Source organism: Anas acuta, chromosome W (assembly GCF_963932015.1).
Source record: "Anas acuta chromosome W, bAnaAcu1.1, whole genome shotgun sequence".
Lineage (NCBI taxonomy): Eukaryota > Metazoa > Chordata > Aves > Anseriformes > Anatidae > Anas > Anas acuta.
In genome coordinates, this window is record NC_089016.1 from 3388885 (window position 1) to 3413248 (window position 24364).

Here is a 24364-nt window from a genome sequence, read left to right on the forward strand (position 1 = left end):
GCGAGCTTGCTGTGGGACAGAACAGCCTGCTGTGGCTCACCGTGGGAGTGGCAGGCCTTGCCACAGGCCAGAAAAGCTTAACCTGGGGCAGGTGAAGTCCCTGGGGGGCAGATGAAGTTGCCACGGGGTGGATGAGATTGCCAGGGGAGCAGAAGACCTGGCCGTGGGGTAGGGGACCACGTCACGGCTCACTGAGAGACCTCGCCACAGGCTCCGCGGTGGGGTAAGAGACTACATCATGGGCCAGAAGGGCTTGCCAGGAGGCAGAGGAGCTCGCTGCGGGGCAAAAGGAGCTCTCCGGGGAGAAGACGAGCTCACACCGCGGGCTGGGCGACCTCGCCACGGGGAAGACGAGCTCCCCGTGCCGCGGGTAAGCTCGCCACGGGCTGCGGCACCCCAAAATGGCCGGGACACCTCGCCCCGGGGCAGGAGAGCTTTCTGCCGGGCAGACAGCCCCGCCGCGGGGCAGAAGGAGACCTCACCTGGGGCGGCGAAGGAGATGAGCTCGCTGGGGGGGGGGGTCAGGAGATCTGCCCTGAGGCACAGCAGCAGGCGGCAGAGCGGGGGAAGCCCGGAAGAGCTCTTTGCCTTTGCCCTGGCCCAGCCCTGCACGCAAGGCAGGGCCCAGCCCACCGGGGCCGCCCCACGGGCCGGGATCTGCCCCCCACCCGCGGCGGGACTGACCCCAGGCAGGGCGTGCCCCCCCTTCCCCCCACCAAGGCGGATTTACCCCCAGGTAAACGCGGACTGACGCAGGGCAGCCCCCGCTCCCCGAGGCGGATCTGCCCCGGGCGGCTCCCCGTTTCTCCGGGCACACCCCGGGGGGGGCTGCGGGGCACGGCCGGGCTGGCTCCAGCAGCGGGCACAACCCCGGGCCGGGCCCCCCCCCCCGGCAGGCTCCAGCCCGTCGCTAGGCGACCGCCGCCGCCATTTTGCCGGTCGCAGGCGCCGCTCCCTTTGCCCCCTTCCTGCCTCATTGGGAGGGGTTAGGGGGGGGGGGGGAGGTTTGTGATTTGTGGAAAAACTCAAAGCAAATGAGTTATAAAGTAGGCATGCGGTTTATTTCAGCGCCGGGCGTGTCCCAAAGGCATAAAGCGGCGACTTGCTGTGGTGATAATGCAGTAAAAAGTTAGGCACGCAGGAAGTTTCCCACTACGCCTATGCATATTCATAACCTATCCCCGCTTTGTATTAAAATTACCTCCAAGAAGTTATTTCCTTAAACTCCTCCGTTCTGCGCCTGCACAGTGCCATCGCAGTGGTCATCAGGGGGGTCGTGAGGATGAAGGCTGATAACTCCTCTTCATCGCCACTTGTTCCCCCCCCCCCCGGCTTTGGACAGACTCAGCTGCTCCTTGGCTCTTGCCCAAACCACACGGTCGGTCTCAGCTGTTTTTTTGAGACGTGTTCCCCATTTTTGTCAGGAAACGTCCTCTGTGAGGGGCCCCGAGACTCCTTGTTTTGGTTAATTTGCACAGCAGTAAGCAAAGACACTCAGCGACGTCTATTTTAATGTGATTCGGCAAGCCTCCGTTCTTCCATCCCTGGCTTTAACAATAATGATTACTTTATTTAGAAATCATTAATGTGATTAAACAAGCCCCCATTCTTCTAACCCTGGCTTCAGTGGGGGGCAGAGGAGGGTGACACGGGCCGAGAACGTGGGGATGGAGGGGCACAGGCAGTTATGCAGGGACAGGGGAGGACATAGGGACACAGTGTGGGGACACCCAGGAGGGTGGTTGGGGACAGGGACCATAAATGATGGGGCCCCTGCTGTGTCCCCAGGGCTCACCCCCTGGGATGTGGCCCTACACCCCAACCTGCTGGCAGGGGCCCAGGGACAAGTGCTGCAAACGCTCCGCAGCAGGGACCCCTGGGTGCAGTGGTGAGTGTGGGCAGGGCATCCCTGTGTCACCAACTGTGGTGCCCTGTGTCACCCTGCTACCTCCAGGGTCACCCTGGGGTGCCACAGCTGGCCTGTTGGTTGCCCCAGCGCCCCCCAGTTTGCTTTGTGTTACCCTCTGGGATCCCATGTCACCCCTGTAAGCCTGTATTACCCTGACTTGCCCCACAGCATCCCTGTGGTCCCAAGCTTACACTCTGTCTCTCTCAGGATCACCTTCTGTTATATCCTGAGGTCTGAGTCCCCTGGCGTGACCTAGGCCACCATGTGCCACTGCAGAGGCTCCTGGGTAACCCCATGCCACCCCATGGTGCCCCCTGTGTCACCCCAGGATCCCCTGATGTGTTCCATGATATTCTCTAGCACTGCACGGGGAACCTTGGTTCACCCCATGCCAACCCCCAGAGTCCCTGGCATGTCCCATGGCAGCTTATGTTAGGGTCCTCTGGTGTGCCCCACACCATATCCAGTGGTTGCCTGTCACTCTCTGGGTCAGCTGGTGTCTCTCCAGGTTCCCCACGTCACCCAGTGCCAGCCCCTAGGGTTCCTTGCCTTACTCATGTCCCCACCATCAATCATCCTTGTGACTCTATCTCCCTCCTCGCTGTGCCTGTAACCCCTTTTGCACTACCAGAGTGTCCCCCAGGGTCACAGTGCTACCTGCAGGTGTCCCCGGGACACTCCTGGATGCTCTGCAGGTGGAGGACCTGGCCAGGATGCTGAGCTTCTCAGTGATGCACGTGGCTGCAGTGCTAGACGTGAGTGGGTGATACGCAGGTAGTATAGGTGATGCGTCGCTGGCATGGGTGACATAGGCATCACAGTGGTGAAAGGGGTGACAGCAGGTGACAAGTGGGTGACACAGATGCCACCTACTGCCACTCTCCTCTCTGCATGCCAACCTGCCCAGCACCTGGGGGACACCCATATCACCCTCAGGTCCCTCCAGCCTGTCTCCAGTGGTATCAGCCTGCTCCTGTGTCCCTGGGTGCAGGGGCTACAGCACATCCAGACACCCTGGGTCCAGGGGTGATGGGGGAAGGGGTATGCCCTCCTTGCATCTCTAGGATGCCTGGATCCTCCAGATATGAACTGAGGAGCTTTGGGGAGAGGGGTTCCCTGTACTCTGAGGTCCCCAGGCCCATGTCAAGGCTGTTTAGAGGGCAGGAGGCAGATGGATGTCTGGATCTCTCAGATGCCTTAGGTCCCCTGGACAGAAGCTGAGGTGATTTGAAGGAGAGGGCAAACCTGGACACCTAGATTCCTTGGATATAAGTGGAGCCATGCATGTTAGCACCCTGGTCACCTGGGTGCCTCAGAAACAGAAAACAGGGTAAACTGGACATGAGACACAGATTCAGAAAAGGGTTTAGGTTGGAAGGCAATTCTGGAGGTCATCTGATCCAAGCCTCCTGCTCAAACAGGGCCACAGAGAACCAGTTGGCCAGGACCATGTCCAGACAGCTTTTGAATATCTCCAAGGTGGGAGACTCCACAACCTCTCTGGGCAGCCTGTGCCAGTGCTCCTTCACCCTCATAGTGAAAAAAGTGTTTCCCAAGGCTCAGAGGGAACCTGTTATGCTTCAGTTTGATCCCAGTGCCTCTCATCGTGGCACTGGGCATCACTGAAAAGTGCCTGGCTCCATCTTCTTTGCACCCTCCACTCAAGTATTTATATACACTGATAAGATCCCCCCCTAGGCTATCACAGTCCCAGCTATCTCAACCTTTCTTCTTAGGAGAGATGCTACAGTCTCTTCATCATGTTTGTGGTCCCACTCAGGTGCTTCCGCCGCTCCTCCCACTTCTGTGTCACCTGCGAAGTTGCAAAGGTGGCATGTCCCACCATAGTATCATAGAATGGTTTGGGTTGGAGGCCACCTTAAAGATCATCTAGTTCTAGCCCTGTTCCCACTAGACCAGGTTGCTCAAAGCCCCATGCAACTTGGCCTTGAATGCTTCCAGGGATGAGGCATCCACAGCTTCTCTGGGCAACCTGTGCCAGTGCCTCACCACCCTCAGGGTAAAGAATTCATTCAGAATTTGTCCAGAATCATCCAGATAATTAATGAAGATGTTAAAAAGACTGGAGACAGTGTTGATCCCTGATCTACACAGCTAGTTACTAGCTTCCAATTAGACTTTCAGTTGCAGATCACAACCCTCATGGTCCTTCTGTTCATCATTGTAATGGGCTATCAGTTTGGTTAAGCCTGATTTCCCCTTGGTAAATGCATGCTGAGTACTCCCAACTGCCTTCTCCTTCATGTGTTTGGAAATGGCTTCCAGGAGAGTTTTCTCCCATCACCTTTCTGTGGATAGTGGGGCTGGCAGGCCTGTTATTTCCCTGGATCTTTCTTTCCTCTTTCCTATCTTGAAGATAGAACTGACGTTTGCTCACTTCCAACCTTCAGAAACTTGTCCCAGCTGCTATAAGCTGGTCTCTTCAGTAAAGACTGAGGCAAAGAGGGCTTTGAGCAGGGAGGGACAAAAAGCGAGGCTTCTGCAAGAACATAAACAGCAAAAGAAAGACTAAGAAAAACATTGGCCTGGGACTGAATGGGACTGGGGAATGAGTGACAAGCAACAAGAAAAAGGCTGAAGTACTCAATACCTTCTTTTGCTGTTTATGCTGTTTGTTGTGATGCCTTCACATCAGCTATTAACCTTTCATGCAAATAAAGTTTTTCTCTTGGACCTGCAATGATTGCATTCCATTGATCATGACTTATTTCACATTGCTCTGAGCTGCTGTTATAGTTTCCCTAGCTCATTTTGTAAAGTCCTTACTTCTGTTTCTAAATCTCGTACTTTTCCAACTTCCATCTCTAGTTGTGAGGCTTGTAAACAGGCTTTGTGGGCTTCTAAGATCTTCCTCTCTTCTGATTACGATGTTTTCTTGTCCTCTTGTCCTGCTAATTTAGGAGTTTCCTACTCCCCTCGTTTCTTGATTTCTTTTTGTAACTTCTTTATCTCTTCATTATTATTATTATTATTATTATTATTATTTTATTATTTTTTAGGATATTCTGTGTGAGTCACATAAGCTATATTAGAGTGTCCACATGGCACATGGCTTCTTTTTTACTGGATTTGAATTTTGCCCATTTGCAATGCCTAACCTAAGCTTCACAGTCTGCAGAGGTGGCATCTGCTACTTTGAAACAGCAGATCCTCCAAGATCAATTTTCTCCTGTTAAATCACCCGCTTGTGGAATTCGGTAACATCCTTTTCCTCAGTGACATATTTATTTAGTGTGAGCTGTGAGGTCTGTTTTATCTTTTGCACTTCCCACACTGCCTTTGCACAAACAAACTCTATGAAGAGTTTTGTTGTGGGCTAACTTATACGGAGTTTTAAGTGTGCTTTTTGTAAGAACTAATTCCACATTTGCTTTCCTTCAGAGTTCAGTTGATTCTGAGCATCCAGAGAGACAGACAGCAAGGTGCACTTCTGGTCATCTCATTTGCCATCTTTACAAGCCCTTCACTTTTATTTCAGGTTTTGTCTCTCAGTTTTGGGGCAACAGGACAAACTTGGGGTGTGGCTGTTCCTCAGGGCATATTCCCAGACAAAATACTGTTTGAGTCCAACCAAGTGTGTGTCAGGAGCTATTCCTGAAGTCAGCCAACCAAATATTAAATCAACAAAGTTTCATTTATTGAGGAATGTCTGTGTGCAGCAGCAAGGGCTGCCTTCAGTCCAACATTCTACCTATAGTGCAGCTCCTTTACTATATAGGGGCAGGAGTATTTCATGCTGCTGATTTACTGCCATCCATCCAGGAGCTATGAATGACTCAGACATCTGCCTTGGAATAGTCTATTTCCAGATGCCCAGTGAAGTTTGGGATGCGTCACACCAGATGATGAAGGGGTAAGGTTACTCAAAAACACAGAATAAGCACAGTAATTGTCACTTTTCCTGGCACATAAATATTTATTTATTCAGCAATCTTGCCAAACCTGGATAAGCTCAAACCCCCCAATAAAAACAACCTATTTGTCAAGCAAGCAGGAATAGGAAAATTCACAGAAGAGAGAATTTTGACTCCAGCACTCCTACACTGAATGCAGGTGAGAGATGTACATAAAAAAATTACAAATGTATCGCCTGTACCTTGCCTACATTCTCCATCAGACTATTACACGTAGGTCTGTCATGCATGACAAAGAGCCACTGCACAGAGAAAGTGCAAAAATGAAACTGATTTGGAGAATTTAGTTCAAATGGTGCCTACACATTTGATTTCTATAATGTCAAATGGTGCCTTCAAATTTGGGTTCTATAATGTCAAGGATAGAAACTGCACAGACAAAGGTCCGAGTGTGCAATGAAACACACACAAATCATGATATTCAGATATTCATCAGAGACTATATCTCCAGGAATTCCTCTGGGGTCCGCCAGCACCTGGAAGATTTTTCCAGTTATGGTCCAGTTACAGAGGAACTTATGGCACAGATGACTGAATGAAGACAGAAGTCTCTGAGAGCGTTAGGAAAAAAGAAAGAAAGTGAGACAGCAAGCTTTCTAATATGAGTAAAGTGGGGAGAACTATGCTCTAAGTTTTGTGGTGAGTGGGGTCTGGTCCCCAGTGTTGGTCTGTTGGCTTCCCTTCCTTTTTTCTCTTCCTCTGCTTCTCTGACTCACAACACCTGCTATGCGCAGACCTTATAGTTCTACAAAAACTTTCACTGATTCTTACAAAGCCTTTTTAGATTTACACACATTAACAAAAAAGCAGCTCCCAACAGACAGTTTTGAGCAGTACTGCCAGAGATCAAAAATAATAATAATTAAAAAATGCTGCTAACAGGGTGTTTGTTGAGTTGTGGGCAAGTATGGCTTCTCCTAGATGAAAAAAAAAAGTTCCCAAGAACCATATCCTTTGAAATCCTACCTGGTGCAACAGCATCAAGAACAAATAGCTCTTCCTATCTCTCTGTAGATAGTTGTATTACCACATTTGAAGGAGAATTACACAATCACACATTGCCATCCCACACCCATCATCATAATTCCAGTCCCTGAGCCAGCACAGCAGAATGCCCAGCTGAGCCAGAAATGACTGAGATTGACTGCTGATCAAGCCTATTTATTCTTTATTGCTGACTGCTCTGGCAAGACTCACCCTTAGGTGCAGCCAAGCAAACCTCCCTGTTTAACCCTTGTAGCTTTGGATCTGACCTTATGCTCCAGCCCACACGGCTGTGAATGAGTGGACTGGGCACAAGCTGAGAGCTCTGCATTCCTCACCCTCATGTCCCAGCTGACACCACTGATGCTGTGCAGATGCTAAATCTTCCTGCTGCCAGGCAGTCCCTGAGCCCAGGGCAGCTCCAGCTCCTTGGAGGTCTGTGATGAAGCCTACCTGTGGGCTGAGGTGGAGTTGTGAGATGAGCTCTTTACCAGAATCTTCCCCGGGGAACCTTCGGAGGGAGTGCATCTCCTTGTGGCAGTCTGGCCTGATGTGACTGCCAGAGGGAGAAAAAAAATCAAGAGACTGATTGATGCGGAGCACAGTGTCCAGCTCCCCACAGCATGTGCTGGTGAGCTTGCACTCCCATGACCTGTGGGGAAGACACATGCAGAAGATCTGTGGAGTCAGCACAGCCACCAGGACAGATGCACCTGACATTGCCCTTGACATGCACTAACCCCAGCCTGCCAGGACACCACACAGTCCATCCAGCGCTGGGCCAGCTGGGGCCATGGAGATGGAACATGTTAAGGCCAGACCCAGGCCCAGATGATGGGCGGCCATGGGGATGTTCTGCCCTGGCACTAGGCCCAACGCTATGCAGGCAGAGGGCATCCAGATGTCCCCAGTTATAGATGGCACGGCCACTGGGTCAGCCTGTCTGGAGCTGGGTGCAGCACCCAGACCTTCAACCCCTCCAGCTGTTGCAGGAGGATCTCCACTGGTGGAACAGCCAGGCCTTCACAATTCAACGGGAAAGTAGAACATTTTGTTAATTGCATGAAAATCAAAAGAAATGATGGTGGATGGGACACACGAGGTTTACAATTGCAAGGAGGAAAGTACAGAGCAAAGCACAGCCCCAGAAGGAAAAAGAGAGACCTGTACCCTGTGCCCTAAGACACCTAGGAGAGGACTGGGCTGAGGGGCCGGTATAAGTGAAACTCAACAGAAGGGAGAACATGAAGATAAGGAGAGAGGTGAGCTGGGTTTTAGTGGGAAAAGAGATACAGAAGGGAAAATAAAGGTTCTTGCCGAACTAAATCTCTCTTAGATACTCCCAAGCGCTGAGGGAACCTGATGGCACCTGATGGCAGGTGCAAGGCAAAGACCATTTGTCCACTGAAAATGCCTTGTGGAATGAAATGTGACCATAAGGCATGGAGAAATTCCATGCAACAGAACAAGCTGGGGGCCAACTGACTAAAGAGTAACTTTGCAGATGGGGACTTGGGAGACCTCATATTGAGTAGGAGCATGCAATGTGTTCTTGGCAGCAAGGAACAACAGCTGCACCCTGGGCTGCACTGGCAAGAACATAGCTGGAAAGTTTACAGACATGAGTCTACTCCCTTTATTTGGCACTTGTGAGATCATATTTGCTGGGAGGGGGAAGCAGACAAGACCATTCTAATTGTCCAGACCATCTGACTCTGTTTTGGTATCCATATCCTCCTGCATTAGCTTCACACAACTATCCCAGTTCCAGCAGTATCTCTTTCATGTCCTAGTACAGCAACTGAGGGGATCCCCAACCTTAGCAGTTCTTCCATGAGTACCATTGCCACATGTTCCATTGACACTGAGTACATTGGGCTATACAGAAGGTGGGAGATATTCTCTGTAATTGGACCCTTCAAGAAATGTTCAGAATATTAACTATCCTTTAAAGGAAACTAAACCAAATAAAACAAACACAAACCAAACCAAACAAAGCAAATAGAATCATAGAATGGTTTGGGTTGAAAGGGACCTTAAAGATCATCTAATTCCAACCCCTTGCCATGGACAGGGACACCTCCCAGTGGATCAGCTTGCTCAAAGCTCCATCTAACCTGGCCTTGAATGCTTTCAGGGAGAGGGTGTCCATGACTTCTCTGGGCAACCTCATCAACTCCTTCAGCATGTCTTCTCAGGAGAGGTGCTCTAGTCCCTTGAACATCTTTGTGGCCCTCCTCTGGACTTGTTCTAATAGGTCCAAGTCTTTCTTCTGCAGGAGGCCCCAAAGCTGAACACAAAGCTCCAGGAGGGGTCTCATGAGGGCAGAGTAGAGGGGGTGAATCACCTCCCTCGCCCCACTGGTGAGACTTCTTTTGATGTAGCCCAGGGTACAGTTGGCTTTTGGGGCTGCAAGCATACATTGCTGGCTAATGTTGAGCTTCTTATCAACCAGCACCCCCAGGTCCTTCTCATCAGGGCTGCAAAGCAAACCAAACTAAACCAACCAACCAACCAACCAAACAAACAAAAGTACTACTTTGAATAGCATACTAATGGTAAAATTAAACAACTCTGCTGCCTTTTTCTCCACTAGGAAGGACACTGCCGGTGTCTTTTCAGCTCTAACTCATGATCTATTTCTGGACAATTCTGAGCACAGGTGTAATTTTCTAAGATGGTTTCCATATATTTCTATAGCCGTACGTGGACCACTCTTCCTGGGCTGACAGCTCTCCATCCGTAGGTAAGTCTTGGCTTTCCAAGGGAAGCAAACTGTTCTTTGACAGTCATCCAGTAACACAAGAAAGGCTCATTACAATGAAAAAAATGTACTCCACAGGGAAGAGGGGATACAGAAACAGAACTGTGTTTTTACAGAGATTTTGTTTTTTCCAGTACCAAAATCCTGAAAAGCCTTCTGCACCATGAGCCATCGTTTGCCCTGTCTTAGGGCTCTGGTATCATTTTGTGCTGTGCGTGTGTGTGAATCTCCTCCAGCTCACCCTGGGCACTCATATGACTATATTGTTAAAAAAGGAACAGATCCCACCTACCTTGGCACCAGAGTTGTCTGCCTGAAAAAGTACCATGTTCATGTGAGCAGGATGAGCAAGTCTGTGCAGGGCTCTCTTGCTACTGCTGCTCACCAGCATGGCATCTCTCCCTGCCAGCCTGCACAGTGCAGATAGTCAAATCGATCAAAGGAGAAGCAACAGACCATGGCCATCTCACACATATGCCCTGGGGAAAAGTAGCATTGCAGCTTAACCCCTATCAAAATCAAAAGATTAATTCACAAAGGCCCAAGATCTGCAGACATGCAGGAAATGCAGAACCCTACGTATGCTTTTTATCATAGAATCATAGAATCATTAAGGTTGGAAGAGACCTTCAAGATCATCTGGTCCAACCATCACCCTACTACTAACGTCACCCACTAAACCATGTCCATAAGCACCAGGTCCAAAGGTGAGGATTCTCTCCAAATCTAAGTCAACCCTTCCAAGTTTTCAGATCAAGGACTACAGGGAGGGGGGTAACGACAAGAACAGGTTTGTATTTTCAGGAAGTACAAATGAAAGGGCTTTCAAAAATATCTTCTGCAATGGAATTTATGCCTCTCTACTAGAGAGACAAACAGTACTCCTGCAGACAAACAGTACCCTGTACAAAATGTTTGTAGAGGCAGTGGATGGGTACATAGCTCTGTAGCTCCCATATGAGACCTCACACAGCAGGTCTCACCTTCATCTTCATGCTTCATGCCATTAAACTGCTCCTATCTCAAGCACACAAGTTTGCTTCAATCTTATGTTTTCTCCCCACTGCCCCATCTTGCTGAGGAGGGGCTGTGGGGTGCTTCACTGCCTCCAGGGTTAAGCCCACTGATGGCGCTGATGGAGCAGCAGGTGGGAGAGCAGTCAGGTGCCAAATCTGCACTTTTTCCAGCCTGCCTCCCCTCCCTGCACATGCATTTTGCTTGTGACCCAACAGGGCTGGAAGCAGCTTGGAGACCTGGGCCTGAGTCTAGTGCAGCCTTCTGCTCCATCTCTGCTGCTCCAGCAGCCAGAGACCTTCACAAAAGCCATCCATTCTTCTGTGCTACTGCCAGCTCACTGGGCAGCCCCAGCCTGGCCCTGGCACTTGTCTCCCAGCCACAGCAAAGGGCTGCTGTTCCCCTGGGCCACTCAGCACAAGCAGGATGATCTACAGCCACAGGAGAGCCTCCTTGCAGCTGTATGACCTCCCAGTCTCCACACAGGACAGCACCTCCAGACCCGCCAGGACAGCAACCCTGAGGCTGTGCAGAGCAGCGAGGGGACACAAAGGGGAGGAGTGGGGCAAAGCTGGCTTCAGCCCACTTGGACACCATGGACAGTGTGGAGCACTGAGGGAGTTGCAGGTGGAGGTGCCTGTGCTGGCACAGTGTTTGTGACAGAAGGCATTTGTGTCCCTCTAACAGCATCCCATCCCGACTCTGATAATCTTTTTCATTTCCAAAGACAGCACACAATTTTCCCCCAAATACTTATACAATAAAAGACTTACACAATAAAAGATTTAACCTTGGTTGAGTATCATCAGGTGAGGGGCTGCTTGAGCAAACAGGACATACTTAAGTCCATGATGAGCTCTGATGGGACCCACAAGTGCTGAGGGTAGCCGGCAGTTTGGGGTGCAGAGCCACATTCCTAGAGAGACATGTCAGGGTTATTAGGGAGGCACCCAAGGGCCCACACCATGGACAGTGGCATATGCTAGCAACTAAGCTGAGGAGTATCAGGGTGTCTGAGGAGGAGATTACTGGTGGAATTGTACTCTACCATCCTTGGAACAAAGGCATTGGCCAGTCGTAACATATGATTCTATAGATTCCCTACCCTCTCACTACTGGACATGAGGGGTTAATCTAGGAATAAGGGGGAATGGAAGAATTTTTCTGGTCAGGGCAGCAAGCAAATCCTCTCCTTCCCTACCTCGCCTTCCCAGGTGCCCTTATACAATAGGTATGAAGACTGGGAACTTGAAGGTCACAGATTATCAAGGGATGTCTCTAGACCAGCTAACCTGATCCTTAGGGGTGACTTCAACTTCACAGACATTAACTGGGAATACCAACTGTCAATACAAACAGTATTCCTAATGAATTCCTAACAGAAATTCCTAATGCACACTGAAGCTAACTTCTTGGTACAGGCACGAAGGGGAAAGGTGCCTCCAGGATTTGTTGTTTGTAAACAGAGAAGGTAAAGTGGCAATTGGTGGCTGTCTTGGCCAAAGTGACCATGAAGTAGTTGAGTTTAAAATCTTTGGTGACAGGAGAAAAACTCCACTCAAAATGTCATCCTTGGATATAAGGAGAACAGATTTCAGGCTATAAACCACTTCATAAGGAATCTTGGGAATCTGTTTCTGAAGGTGATGGGGTCCAGCAGTGCTGGTCACTTTTTAAGAGCCATCTCTTAAGAGCACAGGAGCAGGTGATTCCAAAGTGTTAGATGTTAAACAAGAAGGGCAGAATGCTGGCTTGGCTGAGCAGGAATCTTCTTCTATAGCTTAGGTGGAAAAGGAAAGTTTATGGACACTGGAGGCAAGTACAAGTGACAAGGGAGGACTACAGAAATGCTGTGTGCCTGGAAGGAGAAAAGATGTGTGGCCAAAACTCGGAGTTGAAGCTGGCCAGTACTGTGGGAGGCAACAAAAAGGGCTTTTTAAAGTATGTCAACACCAAAAAAGGGACTACAAGTAACATTGGTCTATTATTCACCTCACAAATAGGGTCACAGACAAAGCAGACATTTAATGTCTTCTTTGCCTCTGTTTTCAACACTGAACACGGGCCTTGGGACACCTGGAGCCCTGTGTTGAAATCCATTACTCATAGAATCATAGAATCATAGAATATCCTGAGTTGGAAGGGACCCTTAAGGATCATCAAGTCCAACTCTTGACACCGCACAGGTCTACCCAAAAGTTCAGACTATGTGACTAAGTGCACAGTCCAATCTCTTCTTAAATTCAGACAGGCTCGGTGCAGTGACCACTTCCCTGGGGAGCCTGTTCCGGTGTGCAAAAGGTCCATGTTGTTAAACCCCTACATGTTCTGTTTTCAGGTGATTCATCATGACACACAAAATTATGGCTATAAAAACCTCAGAGACAAACCAAGGAAGTTTTATTACCAGATAAACAATCGCAAGAATCCCAAAACTTTGAGGGATGATGGTCGTGTGTGTCTTTCCCCCCACTCTCCCCCCGCTCCCCTCCCATCTTCCCATTTTGTAAAACATCACAACAAAACCAAGCATCTTCAGGAACTTTGAAGAAAACTGGGAGATTTCCCAAACCTTTTCCCATCCATGTTAAACCAAAACTTGGATTCACTGGACCAAATCCTGACATTTTGCTCAGTTGTCCAGCTGTTCCAGCTCATCCATGTCATCTGGGTCAAGCCTCTTGATCTGGGTCTCTGAAGAAAGAAAACAAATGTCAGTGCCTGCCAAGTACAGCCAGGCACCAGCCTGTGCAGGAGTTAGCAAAAGCATAGCACTGCTGCTCGGGGGCTGCTAGTAGTGGCAAACCCTGGCAGCCATGCCCAGGACTCTCGGCTCTGCCTTCCACAGATGACATAAAACAAGCTGTGAGCTGTTCAGCACGTGATGGAGGTGAGAGGTTAGAAACCTGCCCAGCTGTTTGCATCAAACCCAGTTGAGTAGAGGTATAGGTAGAAGTGACAGATTCCAGTTATCTCAGGACCAACTGGCCACCTCTGGGATACTGCTTCCTGGCTCAGTGCACGTGCTAACCTCGCTCTGGGCTGAAAAGCTACCCAAAGTGCTAAGCATGGCATTTCCACACTGCGGAGTTCAAAAGATAATCAAACTTTGAGAGAGCACAACAGACACAAACCTGACCGACAAATGGTAAGAGACGTACATAGTGATGGGAACCCAAACTGGTCAGTCACACTGACTGATGGAGCTCAGAATGTTTATTCCACAGAGGTTATCCGATCAAGGACCTTGGCAACTGGGCATCATGGGAAAAGGGGGAAACAAGCAACAAAACACCTGACACAGACCTGACAAACCCAATGAGACAATGACGAGAAACTAACCTCATCACTCACACTAATCGGTGGGCTATCGAGAAATTACAGGTGCCACTTCCTAGAAGAACCACCTGCACTTTACAGCTGGTAAGGCTGTGAGCCAGAGGGACCTGGACTGGAAGGGGTGTGGGAACTGGGAGGGCTGTACAAACCCAGGATGGGACGTGCAGGAGGAAAGGGAGGTGGGAGGTGCAAAGAGGGGGTAAGCAGGAAAGGGCACAGAAGCGGCCACTTGCATGTGAAATGGGGCTAGTCGGTGTGCTTCTTTGGTTTAGCCCCAACACTGATCGCCACGGTCTGTCTTGTAGTCTTATGCCTACTTAAATCTTTTCCCACTTCTGTCTTTCTGTGATCTCACACTCAATCCCTGGTATGTGTGTGTGTGTGTGTACGTGCGTGCATACAGCAGTACAGCAGTACCTTCTCACCAGCTACTGCTGAGACCTGTGCATGAATGAAAACTGGTGCCAACTCCTGCAGTCAGACAGGGACAAGGCTGCCCCTGGCCTCGGCTGCCACCTACTGGAGCCACTGCAGGGGTCTCACTGCAGATACTGCAGCAAGCACGATTCTTCAGCTCCCAGCCACTGGGCTGGGGATGCTGTGCATCCAAAAAAACATCTGTTGGGGGGGGCACTGGCGTGACTGTGACTGTGTGTGTGTGTACATGATGAATTCGAAGTGACAGCTGCTGGAGGCAGAGGTGAGCATCTGTACCTTCTACAGACTGTGTGGGTATGGAGGGTGTGTGTGTGTGTGTATTCACCTGAAAACTTCAGCCTGGGTCAGCTAGTGACTGCGGGGGCCCTCAGGCCCAGGCCAGGGTATCAGGTGCATGGGTGGAGTCCGTGCGAGTATCAGGCTGGACCAGCCAGCAAGTAGGGGACCTGTCAGAGGGCAAGGGTCTGGTCAGGGACACTAGGAGAATAGAGGGGCTGGGATGGTGCTTGCTGACCCACAAACACCTGTGTGCGTTTGGACCTGGAAGTGCATGTGTGTGCTTGCACTAGTGACTCTCTGCCAGCCAACGAGGAGAAGGGGATTTGTGTGTGCTTGTGTGTCTGTGTCTGTATATTTGTGTGTGTCTGTGCGTGTTGGTCTCAGGGACATGTGTTCTGTGACACTGTTGATTGAGCCTGGGTTAAAGGGTAAAGTGGCAGACGCATCCCTCAGCTTGTGCAGAGACCCCAGGTGCCCAGGCACCAGGCTGGGCTTCAGCAGCTCACAAGGACCGTACTGGTCTGTACTGGCCTGTGCTGTGCTTCAGCAACCAGGCATGGAGGTCCTGGGCCAGAGCGGCTGCAAGAGGTGGCCACACTCCTGACATCCCTTAATGCTTCCCAATGCACTTCTCATCCACGTGTACCTCAGCTCTTTGCAGCATCAGAGCTGGGCACAAGGATATTCACGGAAATGCTCCTCTATACTGTGCACGAGGTACGTGGTCTGCCTTTCCACCATGTTGAAGACAATGCCCTTCTTCCCAAAGCAGCCCGTTTGCCCAATGCGGTGCAGGTAGGTCTCAAAATCCAGCTGCTTCTCCTGATTAACAGGGAGGCTGAAGTTCACCACTATGGTGACTTGTGCCACATCAATCCCTGAAAGACAGAGAGGTTTCTCGCAACCAGGATCCGAAGGCAATCACCCGCGTCCAGATCGGAGCTAGTCCACTTGCAGTATAAAGCGGTCAGCCCTGGCTCTGCAGCACACACTATAATGACATGTCAAGGCAACAAAAGACCTACATGTAGAGGCCACGGAGCACAGGTTGTGTCACCAGAAACGAAGCAGCATCGTGTGTCCCCTGCGAGTTGATGGGCCATGGGGCAAATCAAGGGGATTCTCACACTGCAGACGCTGTGAGGGTATTGCTTTTCAGGATACGGTACCTCTAGCACAGACGTTTGTGGTGATGAGAACCTTCTCCTTCCCATCGTGGAATCTGAATCACATCAGCCCTCTGCACTATGGTCAGCTCTGCCGTCAGCATGGCGACCTGGTGCCCATCCTTGCTCATCTCCACCGACAGCCAGTCCGCACTCCTGCGAGTCTAGATGCGTGGGAGAGGCAGGAGGAGCTTTTGCAGCAGCTCTGGTGATACTGGTCTCCACCAGGCATGGTGCGCTCTCCAGGAAGTCGGTACACACCCAGACCGACTACCCGTTAAAAAATGCAGCGGTTCAGGTCACCGGGTGCGGGGAGTGTCTGAGCCTGTTGCTGCCATCGGCGGGAGGCAGAGAAACTGCGTGTGTGAGGTGCGAGCAGCTGGATGACCTGGTCCACATGGTGGCGGAGCTCAAGGAGGAGGTGGAGAGGTTGAGGGATATCAGGGAGTGTGAGCGGGAGATAGACTGGTGGAGTAACTCCTTGCAGGGCCTCAAGGAGAGGTACCGAGGTGAGACACCCCAAATGGGGGTGGACCCCCTGCCCTGTCGCCGTTGGGCAGAGGGAGGGAATCTGGGAGTTGAGGAGGAATGGAAACAGGTCCCTGCTCGACATGGCAGGCGATGCCCTCCCCTTCCGGCCCCACCTTCCCAGGTGCCCTCATGCAACAGGTTTGAGGCCCTGGAGCTCGACAGACTGGTAGCTGAGCAAGAGGTAGCAAGTGTTCCCAGGAGGATGCCTAGGGCGAGGAGGTCGACTCCACGCCTCAGGACTGCCTCCATCAAGAAAGAAAGAAGGGTGATTGTTGTTGGAGACTCTCTTCTTAGGGGAACAGAGGGCCCTATTTGTCGGCCTGACCCTACCCGTAGGGAAGTCTGCTGCCTCCCTTGGACCAGGGTCAGGGATGTTGCCAGGAAGCTTCCCAACCTGGTACGCCCCTCTGATTATTATCCTCTTTAGATAGTCCAGGCAGGCAGTGACAACATTGAAGAGAGAAGCCTGAAGGCTATCAAAAGAGACTTTAGGGGGCTGGGACGGTTAGTGGATGGAGCGGGAGTGCAGGTGGTGTTTTCATCCATCCCTACGGTGGCAGGGAGGGGTACAGAGAGGACACGGAAAGCCCACCTGTTAAACACGTGGCTCCGGGGCTGGTGCCAACACAGAAATCTTGGGTTTTTCGACCATGGGGCACTTCACTCAGCACCCGGCCTGATGGCCGCAGACGGGTCCCTATCTTTTAGGGGAAAAAGGATCCTGGGCCAGGAGCTGGCGGGGCTCATTGAGAGGGCTTTAAACTAGGTAAGAAGGGGGATGGGGCTGAAGCAAGGATTGTTGGGGCTGTGCCAGGGGGAACAATGGCAAGGCCAGAGGATAGGGCAATGGCCCAGCTGAAGTGCATCTACACCAATGCACACAGCATGGGTAACAAACAGGAGGAGCTGGAAGCCATCGTGCTGCAGGCAGGCTACGACTTGGTTGCCATCATGGAGACGTGGTGGGACCAGTCTCATGACTGGAGTGCTGCAACGCCTGGCTATAAGCTCTTCAGAAGGGACAGGCAGCACAGAAGGGGTGGTGGTGTGGCTCTCTATATTAGAGAGTCTTTTGATGTTGTAGAACTCGAGGCTAGGAATGACAAGGTCGAGTCCCTTTGGGTTAGGATCAGCAGGGACAACAAGGCTAGTGTCCTGGTCGGGGTCTGCTATAGACCGCCGAACCAGGATGAGGAGACGGATGAGGAGTTCTACAGGCAACTGACAGAAGTTGCAAAATCTTCAGCACTTGTTCTCGTGGGGGACTTCAACTTCCCTGACATATCCTGGAAGCACAACACAGCCCAGAGAAAGCAGTCTAGGAGGTTTCTGGAGAGCGTGGAAGATAGCTTCCTGACGCAGCTGATTAGTGAACCTACCAGGGGTGGTGCCCCGCTAGACCTCCTCTTCACAAACAGAGAAGGACTGGTGGAGGATGTGATTGTCGGGAGCTGTCTTGGGCAGAGTGACCACAAAATGGTGGAGTTCACTATTCTTGGCGGGACCAGGAAGGGGACCAGTAAAACCACTGTATTGGACTTTCGGAGGGCTGACTTTGAGCTGCTCAGGACACTAGTTGGTGGAGTCCCTTGCGAGGCGGTTCTGAAGGGCAGAGGGGTCCAGGAAGGCTGGGCGCTCTTCAAGAGGGAAATCTTAATGGCGTAGGAACGGTCTGTCCCCATGTGCCCAAAGATGAGCCAGCAGGGAAGAAGACCAGCCTGGCTCAACAGAGAATTGTGGCTTGAGCTTAGGAGAAAAAAGAGGGTTTATTATCTTTGGAAGGACTATAAGGATGTAGTGAGGCTGTGCAGGGACACACTGGTGTGGTAGTGGAGGGGCACATCCTGGAGCACCTGGCATGCTGCGGTTCCCTCGCTGCCCTGGGGACAGGCTGGAGCCCAGAGGCAGTGGCAGTCCTCTGGGAGCAGCCTGACAGCCGGGTGGTCACTTTCCTTTGGAGAAATCTGATGGCAGGGCAGTCCTGGCAGGGAAGAGGCATTGAGCAGCAGTACGATAGAGGTGTCTCCCTGTGGGGCACTGCCTCCCCTCTCTCTGCCCTGCCGGCTCTACAGATCTTCCAAGGGCTACCAGGGGGGTTTTCTTCCCTGTCCCCCATCCTGGACATCAGTGTCTTAGGGTCCCTGGGCAGCATCCTCTGGGCAGTGTGGGCCAGGGGAGGCAGTGGCAGTGTGAACAACAGGCTCAACTCTCCCCTCAGATCAAGGAGAGCTCCCCAGTGACCCTGAGACAGAGTGGTTTCCAGCCCATGCTTGCCTCCTCATGCAGAACAGGGAAGCCAGATGTCCCATATCTTGTTTTCCTCCCCTGCAGATCACGTTGAATATTAGCTTTGGAAATTTACCAAAGAATAGGCAGTCAACTGGAAGATTTCATGAAATGAAATGTTTGTGTTTTTTAACAGTGGCATATCTCTCCCCTCTTCCACAAACATTTATTTTTAGATATCATTAAACCAGCAGATGGGATCTCCCTGAAGACCACTTTTAATAATGTCACTTTGTTTTTAAATATAATAAATAATGCAACACTGATAAGCTAATTCAGCTATCTGGCAAGTAGTGCAAGAAGCAGAAGCAGCCAAAATGAAAATCTTCCAGTTGACTGCTTGCTCCAGGATGTGCTCCTCCTCTACCACACCAGGGCTGCCCCCCTCCGTGGGCTCTGCTGACTGCCAATGCTGGAGGGAGCCCAGGCTGCCTCACGTCCTGCTGCAACCTCCTCCTGCTCAGGCCCTGTCCGCAAGGACCGTGCTGCCTGAATGGGCTCCTTGTCCCACGGGCCCTGGGCAAACACAGCTTATCAGAGATGCTTTGGAGTCAAACCTCTCTTCCCTGTCCAGAGAAAATTTGCTACCGCAATTAGGTCTGAACAGCTGCCCGGGGACAAGTGCCTGCCTCATCGCGTCCCCTCTGAATGGCCTCATCCTGCTCAGGGACAGGGCTAGCCCCTGCTGGGGCGAGGGGCATTGCAGGGACACTGCCTGGGAACAAGGCCTTTGGGGAGACTTGGCTGAGCCCCATGTGGGAATGGAAGGGGAGCTGGAGCCTTGCTGGGGATGGGGCACTGGCACCCGCCACGTGGGGGTCAGCTCTGCAGGGAAGGACTGGGCCCAGGTGTCCAGGAGGGCATGGTGCCCCCAGACAGTGGCAAGGCATGGACCAGGGCAGGGCTTGTTCCCTTGTGCTGTCTGTCCTCCCTCGGGGGCCATGGCTGGAGACTGGGACCAGTTTGGGGCCTGCAGTAACTTGGAGATGGTCTGGGCTGGAGCTGTGCTCTTCGACCGCCCCCAGCAGCTCCTGCAAGCAGAGTCCTCATCCCCTGGTGCCCAGCATTCACCAGTGCTCCTCACGGCCAGTGCCTCCCAGTACCCTGATCACCCTCTGGACCTCAAGTTCTCAGTCACCCGGCTGTCCGCATTGCCCATGCCCCCCAGCTGTCCTCCTACCTTCCCAGTGTCCCCTAATGCCAGTGTCCCCAGTGCCTGAAGAAGAGGAGTCAGTCTCAGCGTGCTGTTCACTCAAGGGACTGCAGAGGGGTCAGAAACAACTCTGCTTAGAGTCCCTTAATTTGAGGTTGCATCATCTCTGGGGGAGTCCTGGGGAGTAAGCCTGGCCTGGAAAGTGAGGGGCACTGGGAGACAGGGAGATGTGGCTTTAGGGGCTGTTGGAGGATGGTTTCTTGCCGGGGAACTCACTGCAGGGTGTCTGACCACCCCCTCGCCACCCCCTGATGCCTGGAGCCGTCCCTGTGGAGCTGCCCTGTGCAGGAAGCTGGCCTGGTGCCACAGAAGGTGGCTGGGTGAGTGGCGGAGGTGTGGGTCAGTCTCTGCCAGCGGTGAGCTCACTGCCAGGGCTGGTGCATGCCAAGCGTGGCTTTGCCCCTGGGCTCTCGGGGCGGGGTCAGTGGGGAGTCCTGCGAGAGATAAATCTTGCTCCTCACTTTCTCCAGCCTCATCCGGGACTGCGTAGACCACGGAGGAAGATGAAGATCGCCCTGCTCAGCATGGCCCTGCTCCTCGCCATGCTATGCCTCCCAGCAGATGCTCTGGTGAGCCCCAGTGCTATGGGGATGGGTTTCATGCTATGGGCAGCTCTTGGGGAGGAGACCCCACTGACCGGGGGCACTGCGCCCTCCCTGACACCTAGACTTTGGCAAAACCTCCATAAAGTGTCCAGGTGATCCCTCCACTCCTGGTCAGGTGTGTGGGATGCCCAAAGAGTCTGGAGATCTCTCTCCAGAGACCTCTGGGGACCCCTCCTAAGCCCACCGCCCCAACGCCTTTGGTCCCCACCAAGGTGTCCCTTTCCCTGGATCTCCTCCATGTCCTGTCTAGGCTCCCCAGTGCCGTACCTTTCATCTTTCCCAATGCCTTTCTTTCATTCTTTCCTCTCAGTCCTCTGCCTTTCAGCTAATCCATTGCTGTGGTGTCCCCTTCCTTTCACCCCCACTTCCAAATACCCCCCCAGCAGTCCTCCCAGTCCCCTCGTTTTGGTCCACCTCAAGCCTCTTCCTTCAGCCCACACCAATCACGTCACTTGAAGTCTCCACATTCGCTCTATTTGAATTCCTTATCCCCTGACTTGCGTCCCACACGGTCCCATAACTTCAGCACCCCCAGCCCAGTAGTCTCTTGGGGTCTGCAAATTCCCTCTGTTTGAATCCCCTCTGTGCCCTGTCTTTTGGTCCCCACATCCTTGTCTCCATCCCCACCCGAGGTCCCTGCATCAACAGCTATTCCAGATGAAGCTGGGGAGCAACAGGTCTGTGGGGAGCAGAAGGGATTTTCCCTTGCAGACCGAGGGGAAGCTACGCAGTAGGGGTGACTGGGGACACCTGTGCCCCCTTCATCCTTCCACATCAAGCACCAATCCAGACTGACCCCCTCATTCTCCTTTCCTAGTTCCTGAAAGACTCTGAGTTTGCGGCAAGTGGAGGCTTTGATCTGGAAGTGAGTATCGGGGTGGCCTTGGGCTGGAGCCAGTCTTGAGAACTGCGGGGCCATTTGCCTCCCCCGTGTCCTGCTGTCACCTGCTGGGTTGAATTCATCCTGGCGTCCACTGAGGTCTCACAATCTCTCTCCTGCTGCAGCTGAAGTTTCTGCGAGGGAAGAGGGCTCTGCAGCCTGTGCCTGTCGAGGTGGTGGCAGCAGTGCGCAAGAAACGCCTGGCTGCAGATCTCTATGCCTAGGTGAGCAGCACTGGTGTGTCGCTGGCCCCGCAAAGGATCCTTTACTCCAGGAAACCCCAGAGGCCTCTGTGCTGGGCAGAACTTGTGTATGGCTGGGGGCAATAGAGGGCATTAGCCATGATCTGTCTCGGGATCATGGAATCACAGAATGTTTTGGGTTGGAGGGGACCCTAAAGGTCATCTAGTTTCAAGCCCCCTGCCATGTGCAGGGACACCTCCCAGCAGACCAGGTTGCCCAAAGCCCCATCCAAGCTGGCCTGGAGCACTTCCAGGGATGAGGCATCCACCACGTCTCTGGGCAACCTGCGCCAGAGCCTCACCACCCTCCGAGTGAAGAATTTCTTCTGAGTATCTAATCTAAACCTACCCTCTTTTAGTTTAAAACCATTACTCCTTGTCCTATCACTACACTCACAGAGAAAGAGCCCCCCCAGAGCTTTTCTGCAGGCCCCCTTTAAGTACTGAGAGGCCACAATGAGGTGTCCCTGGCGCCTCCTCTTCTCCACGCTGGACAACCCCAGCTCCCTCAGCCTGTCTTCACTCCTGCCCTTTGATCATCGTTGTGGCCCTCCTCTAGACTTGTTCTAATAGGTCCATGTCCTTCTGGTGCTGGGGGCCCCAGAGCTGACCACAGGGCTCCAGGTGGGGTCTCACCAGAGCAGAGCAGAGCAGAGGGGGAGAATCACCTTCCTTGCCCTGCTGGCTGCGCTGCTTTTGATGCAGACCAGGGTACAGTTGCCTTTTGGGGCTGCAGGTGCACATTGCTGGCTCACGTCAAGCTTCTCGTCAACCAGCACCCCAAGGTCCTTCTCCTCAAGGCTGTTCTCAATCTGTTCTTCACCTGGCCTGTGTTTGTCCTTGGGACTGCCCCAGCCCAGATGCAGGACCTTGCACTTGGCCTTGTTGAACTTTGTGGCTGGACAGAACCGTCCCTGGGCCTTATGCTCAGCGGGCTGGATGGACCCAGAGGCTTAGTATGCAGTGTAGGCAGGGGTTCTGATGCCATACAGACCCCCAGGATCCCCATAGGACTGGGTCCAGAGGTCTACGGGCACCCCAGGGTAGCTGCACGCTGGGCAAGGGGCTCTGGGTGCCGTACGGACCCCAAGAGAGCCAAGTCCTGCTGGGGGTGTATTGGGGGCTGGGGGTGGGCTCCAATTCCCTGCTTCATCCTCTGATCTTTTGAGAGACCTGGTGGGGACGAGGCCTCTCTCGTGTCCCCACGGATGCTGGGCGATCGCGTCTTGCGCTTTGTCTTTCAGGCCCACAGATTGTGATGAACCCCCATCCTGTCCCCCCCCAGTTACATGAAAAGACGGTCATCCCTGGATCGTGCTGCCAGATCCTCTGGATGATATGGCCCATTTCCCCTCCGTCTGCAATAAACACCTTCAGCAAAGCTACCATATGTGTGCCGGTGTCCCCTCTCCTCTGCTGGTGACTGGAATGCCTGGGTCCTTTCTGGCAGCACCACCGCAGTGAGCAGACTGGCTGAGGGGAAAGCTGGGAGCCCAGAGGCCTGTGTTTCTCTGTTGGGCAGATTCCCCCTCCCACGCTTCCCACCTGCCATATGCCCCCAGTTTAGGGCAGACCGGGGCAAAGTGAAGCATGGGACTAAGGGTGGATTCAAGAGAGGTAGCAGTACAGTGGAGGCTGTCTACGGGCCGCCCGACCAGGAAGACCAAGCAGATAAGGCCTTTTATAGGCAGTTGGAAGCAACCTCACATTCACAAGCCCTGGTCTTCATGGGAGACGTCAACCACTGCACAGCTGTTGGAGGGACAGCACAGCAGGGCATAAGCAATCTAAGAGCTTCCCGGAATGCATTGGTGATAACCTCCTCCTCCAAGAGTGTCGTGGTTTTACTCAGGTGGGCAGCTGAACTCCACCACATCTGCTCTCTCACTCCCATACCTCAAAGGGAAAGGGGGAGAAAATACGATGAAAAGGGCTCACGGCTTGAGATAAGGCCAAGGGGATTGTCACGGGCAATATGGACTCAGTGGAGAGAGATTAGAGAAATGTATTGCCTGTTACTAACAAGCTAGAGAAGTGAGAAACAGAGAAAACAAAACCACCTTCCACCCCATCCGCTCTCTTCCACCTGCTCCCCCCATGCAGCGCAGACAAACAGGGAATAGGGGTTGTGGTCAGTTTATGGCACTTTGTCTCCGCCACTCCTTCTCGGTCACTCTCTGCCCCTGCTCCAAAGTGGGATACCTCCCATGGGATGCAGTCCTTTCCAAAAAGGATCCTGCGTGGGCTTCCCACAGGCAGCAGCACTTCGAGAACTGCTCCAAGTATGGGTCCGTACCATGGGATCCATCCATCAGCAGCAAACTGCTCCAGGATGGGACCCCATGGGTGGCAGCTCCCCCCAGGTCCCCTGTTCCTGCAGAGGCTCCTCTCCACGGGCTTCAGGTCTGACCTGGAGTCTGCTCCAGCAGGGGTTCTCCACAGGTCACAGCCTCCTTCAGGTCAGATCCATTGTGGGCTCCTTCCCTGGCTGCATCATGGAGCTCTGCGCCGCTGTGGTACACCATGGGCTGCAGGGGGACAGCCTGCTCCACCAGGGACCTCTCCACAGGCTGCAGGGGAACTGCTGCTGTGAGCCTGGAGAACCTCCTGCCCTCCTGCTGCACTGACCTCGGAGTCTGCAGGGCTGTTTATCACTCCTCTGTCTCACTGATGCTGATGTGCAGCAGTTTTCTTTCCTTTCTTAAATCTGCTTTCTCAGAGTCATAGACTGCAGAGCCTGAGTTTATACAATATCAGTCCCCCCCTTTTCTGGAAAATC

The 24364-nt window shown here is 52.5% G+C and overlaps 1 protein-coding gene across 3 annotated transcripts; it reads left to right on the top strand.

The window, feature by feature from the left end:
- Positions 1–8: 8 nt before the first annotated feature.
- Positions 9–22970, top strand: LOC137847263 (uncharacterized). 3 transcript variants are annotated; one of them, XM_068665556.1, is made up of 5 exons: positions 9–370; positions 20329–20427; positions 21281–21328; positions 21469–21567; positions 22830–22970. In XM_068665556.1, the coding sequence occupies exons 1-4, from the start codon at positions 239–241 to the stop codon at positions 21565–21567; spliced, it is 378 nt and encodes a 125-aa protein (XP_068521657.1). In that variant the 5' UTR covers positions 9–238; the 3' UTR covers positions 22830–22970. The 3 variants fall into 3 exon arrangements, with proteins under 3 accessions (XP_068521657.1, XP_068521656.1, XP_068521655.1); XM_068665555.1 differs by lacking the exon at positions 9–370 and adding an exon at positions 470–736; XM_068665554.1 differs by lacking the exons at positions 9–370; positions 20329–20427; positions 21281–21328; positions 21469–21567; positions 22830–22970 and adding exons at positions 662–736; positions 9529–9574; positions 12945–18332.
- The last annotated feature ends 1394 nt before the right edge of the window (positions 22971–24364 follow it).

Coding starts and splice junctions, on each gene's coding strand:
- LOC137847263 (XM_068665554.1), top strand. CDS start 17,182: ATGGCAAGGCCAGAGGATAGGGCAATGGCCCAGCTGAAGTGCATCTAC.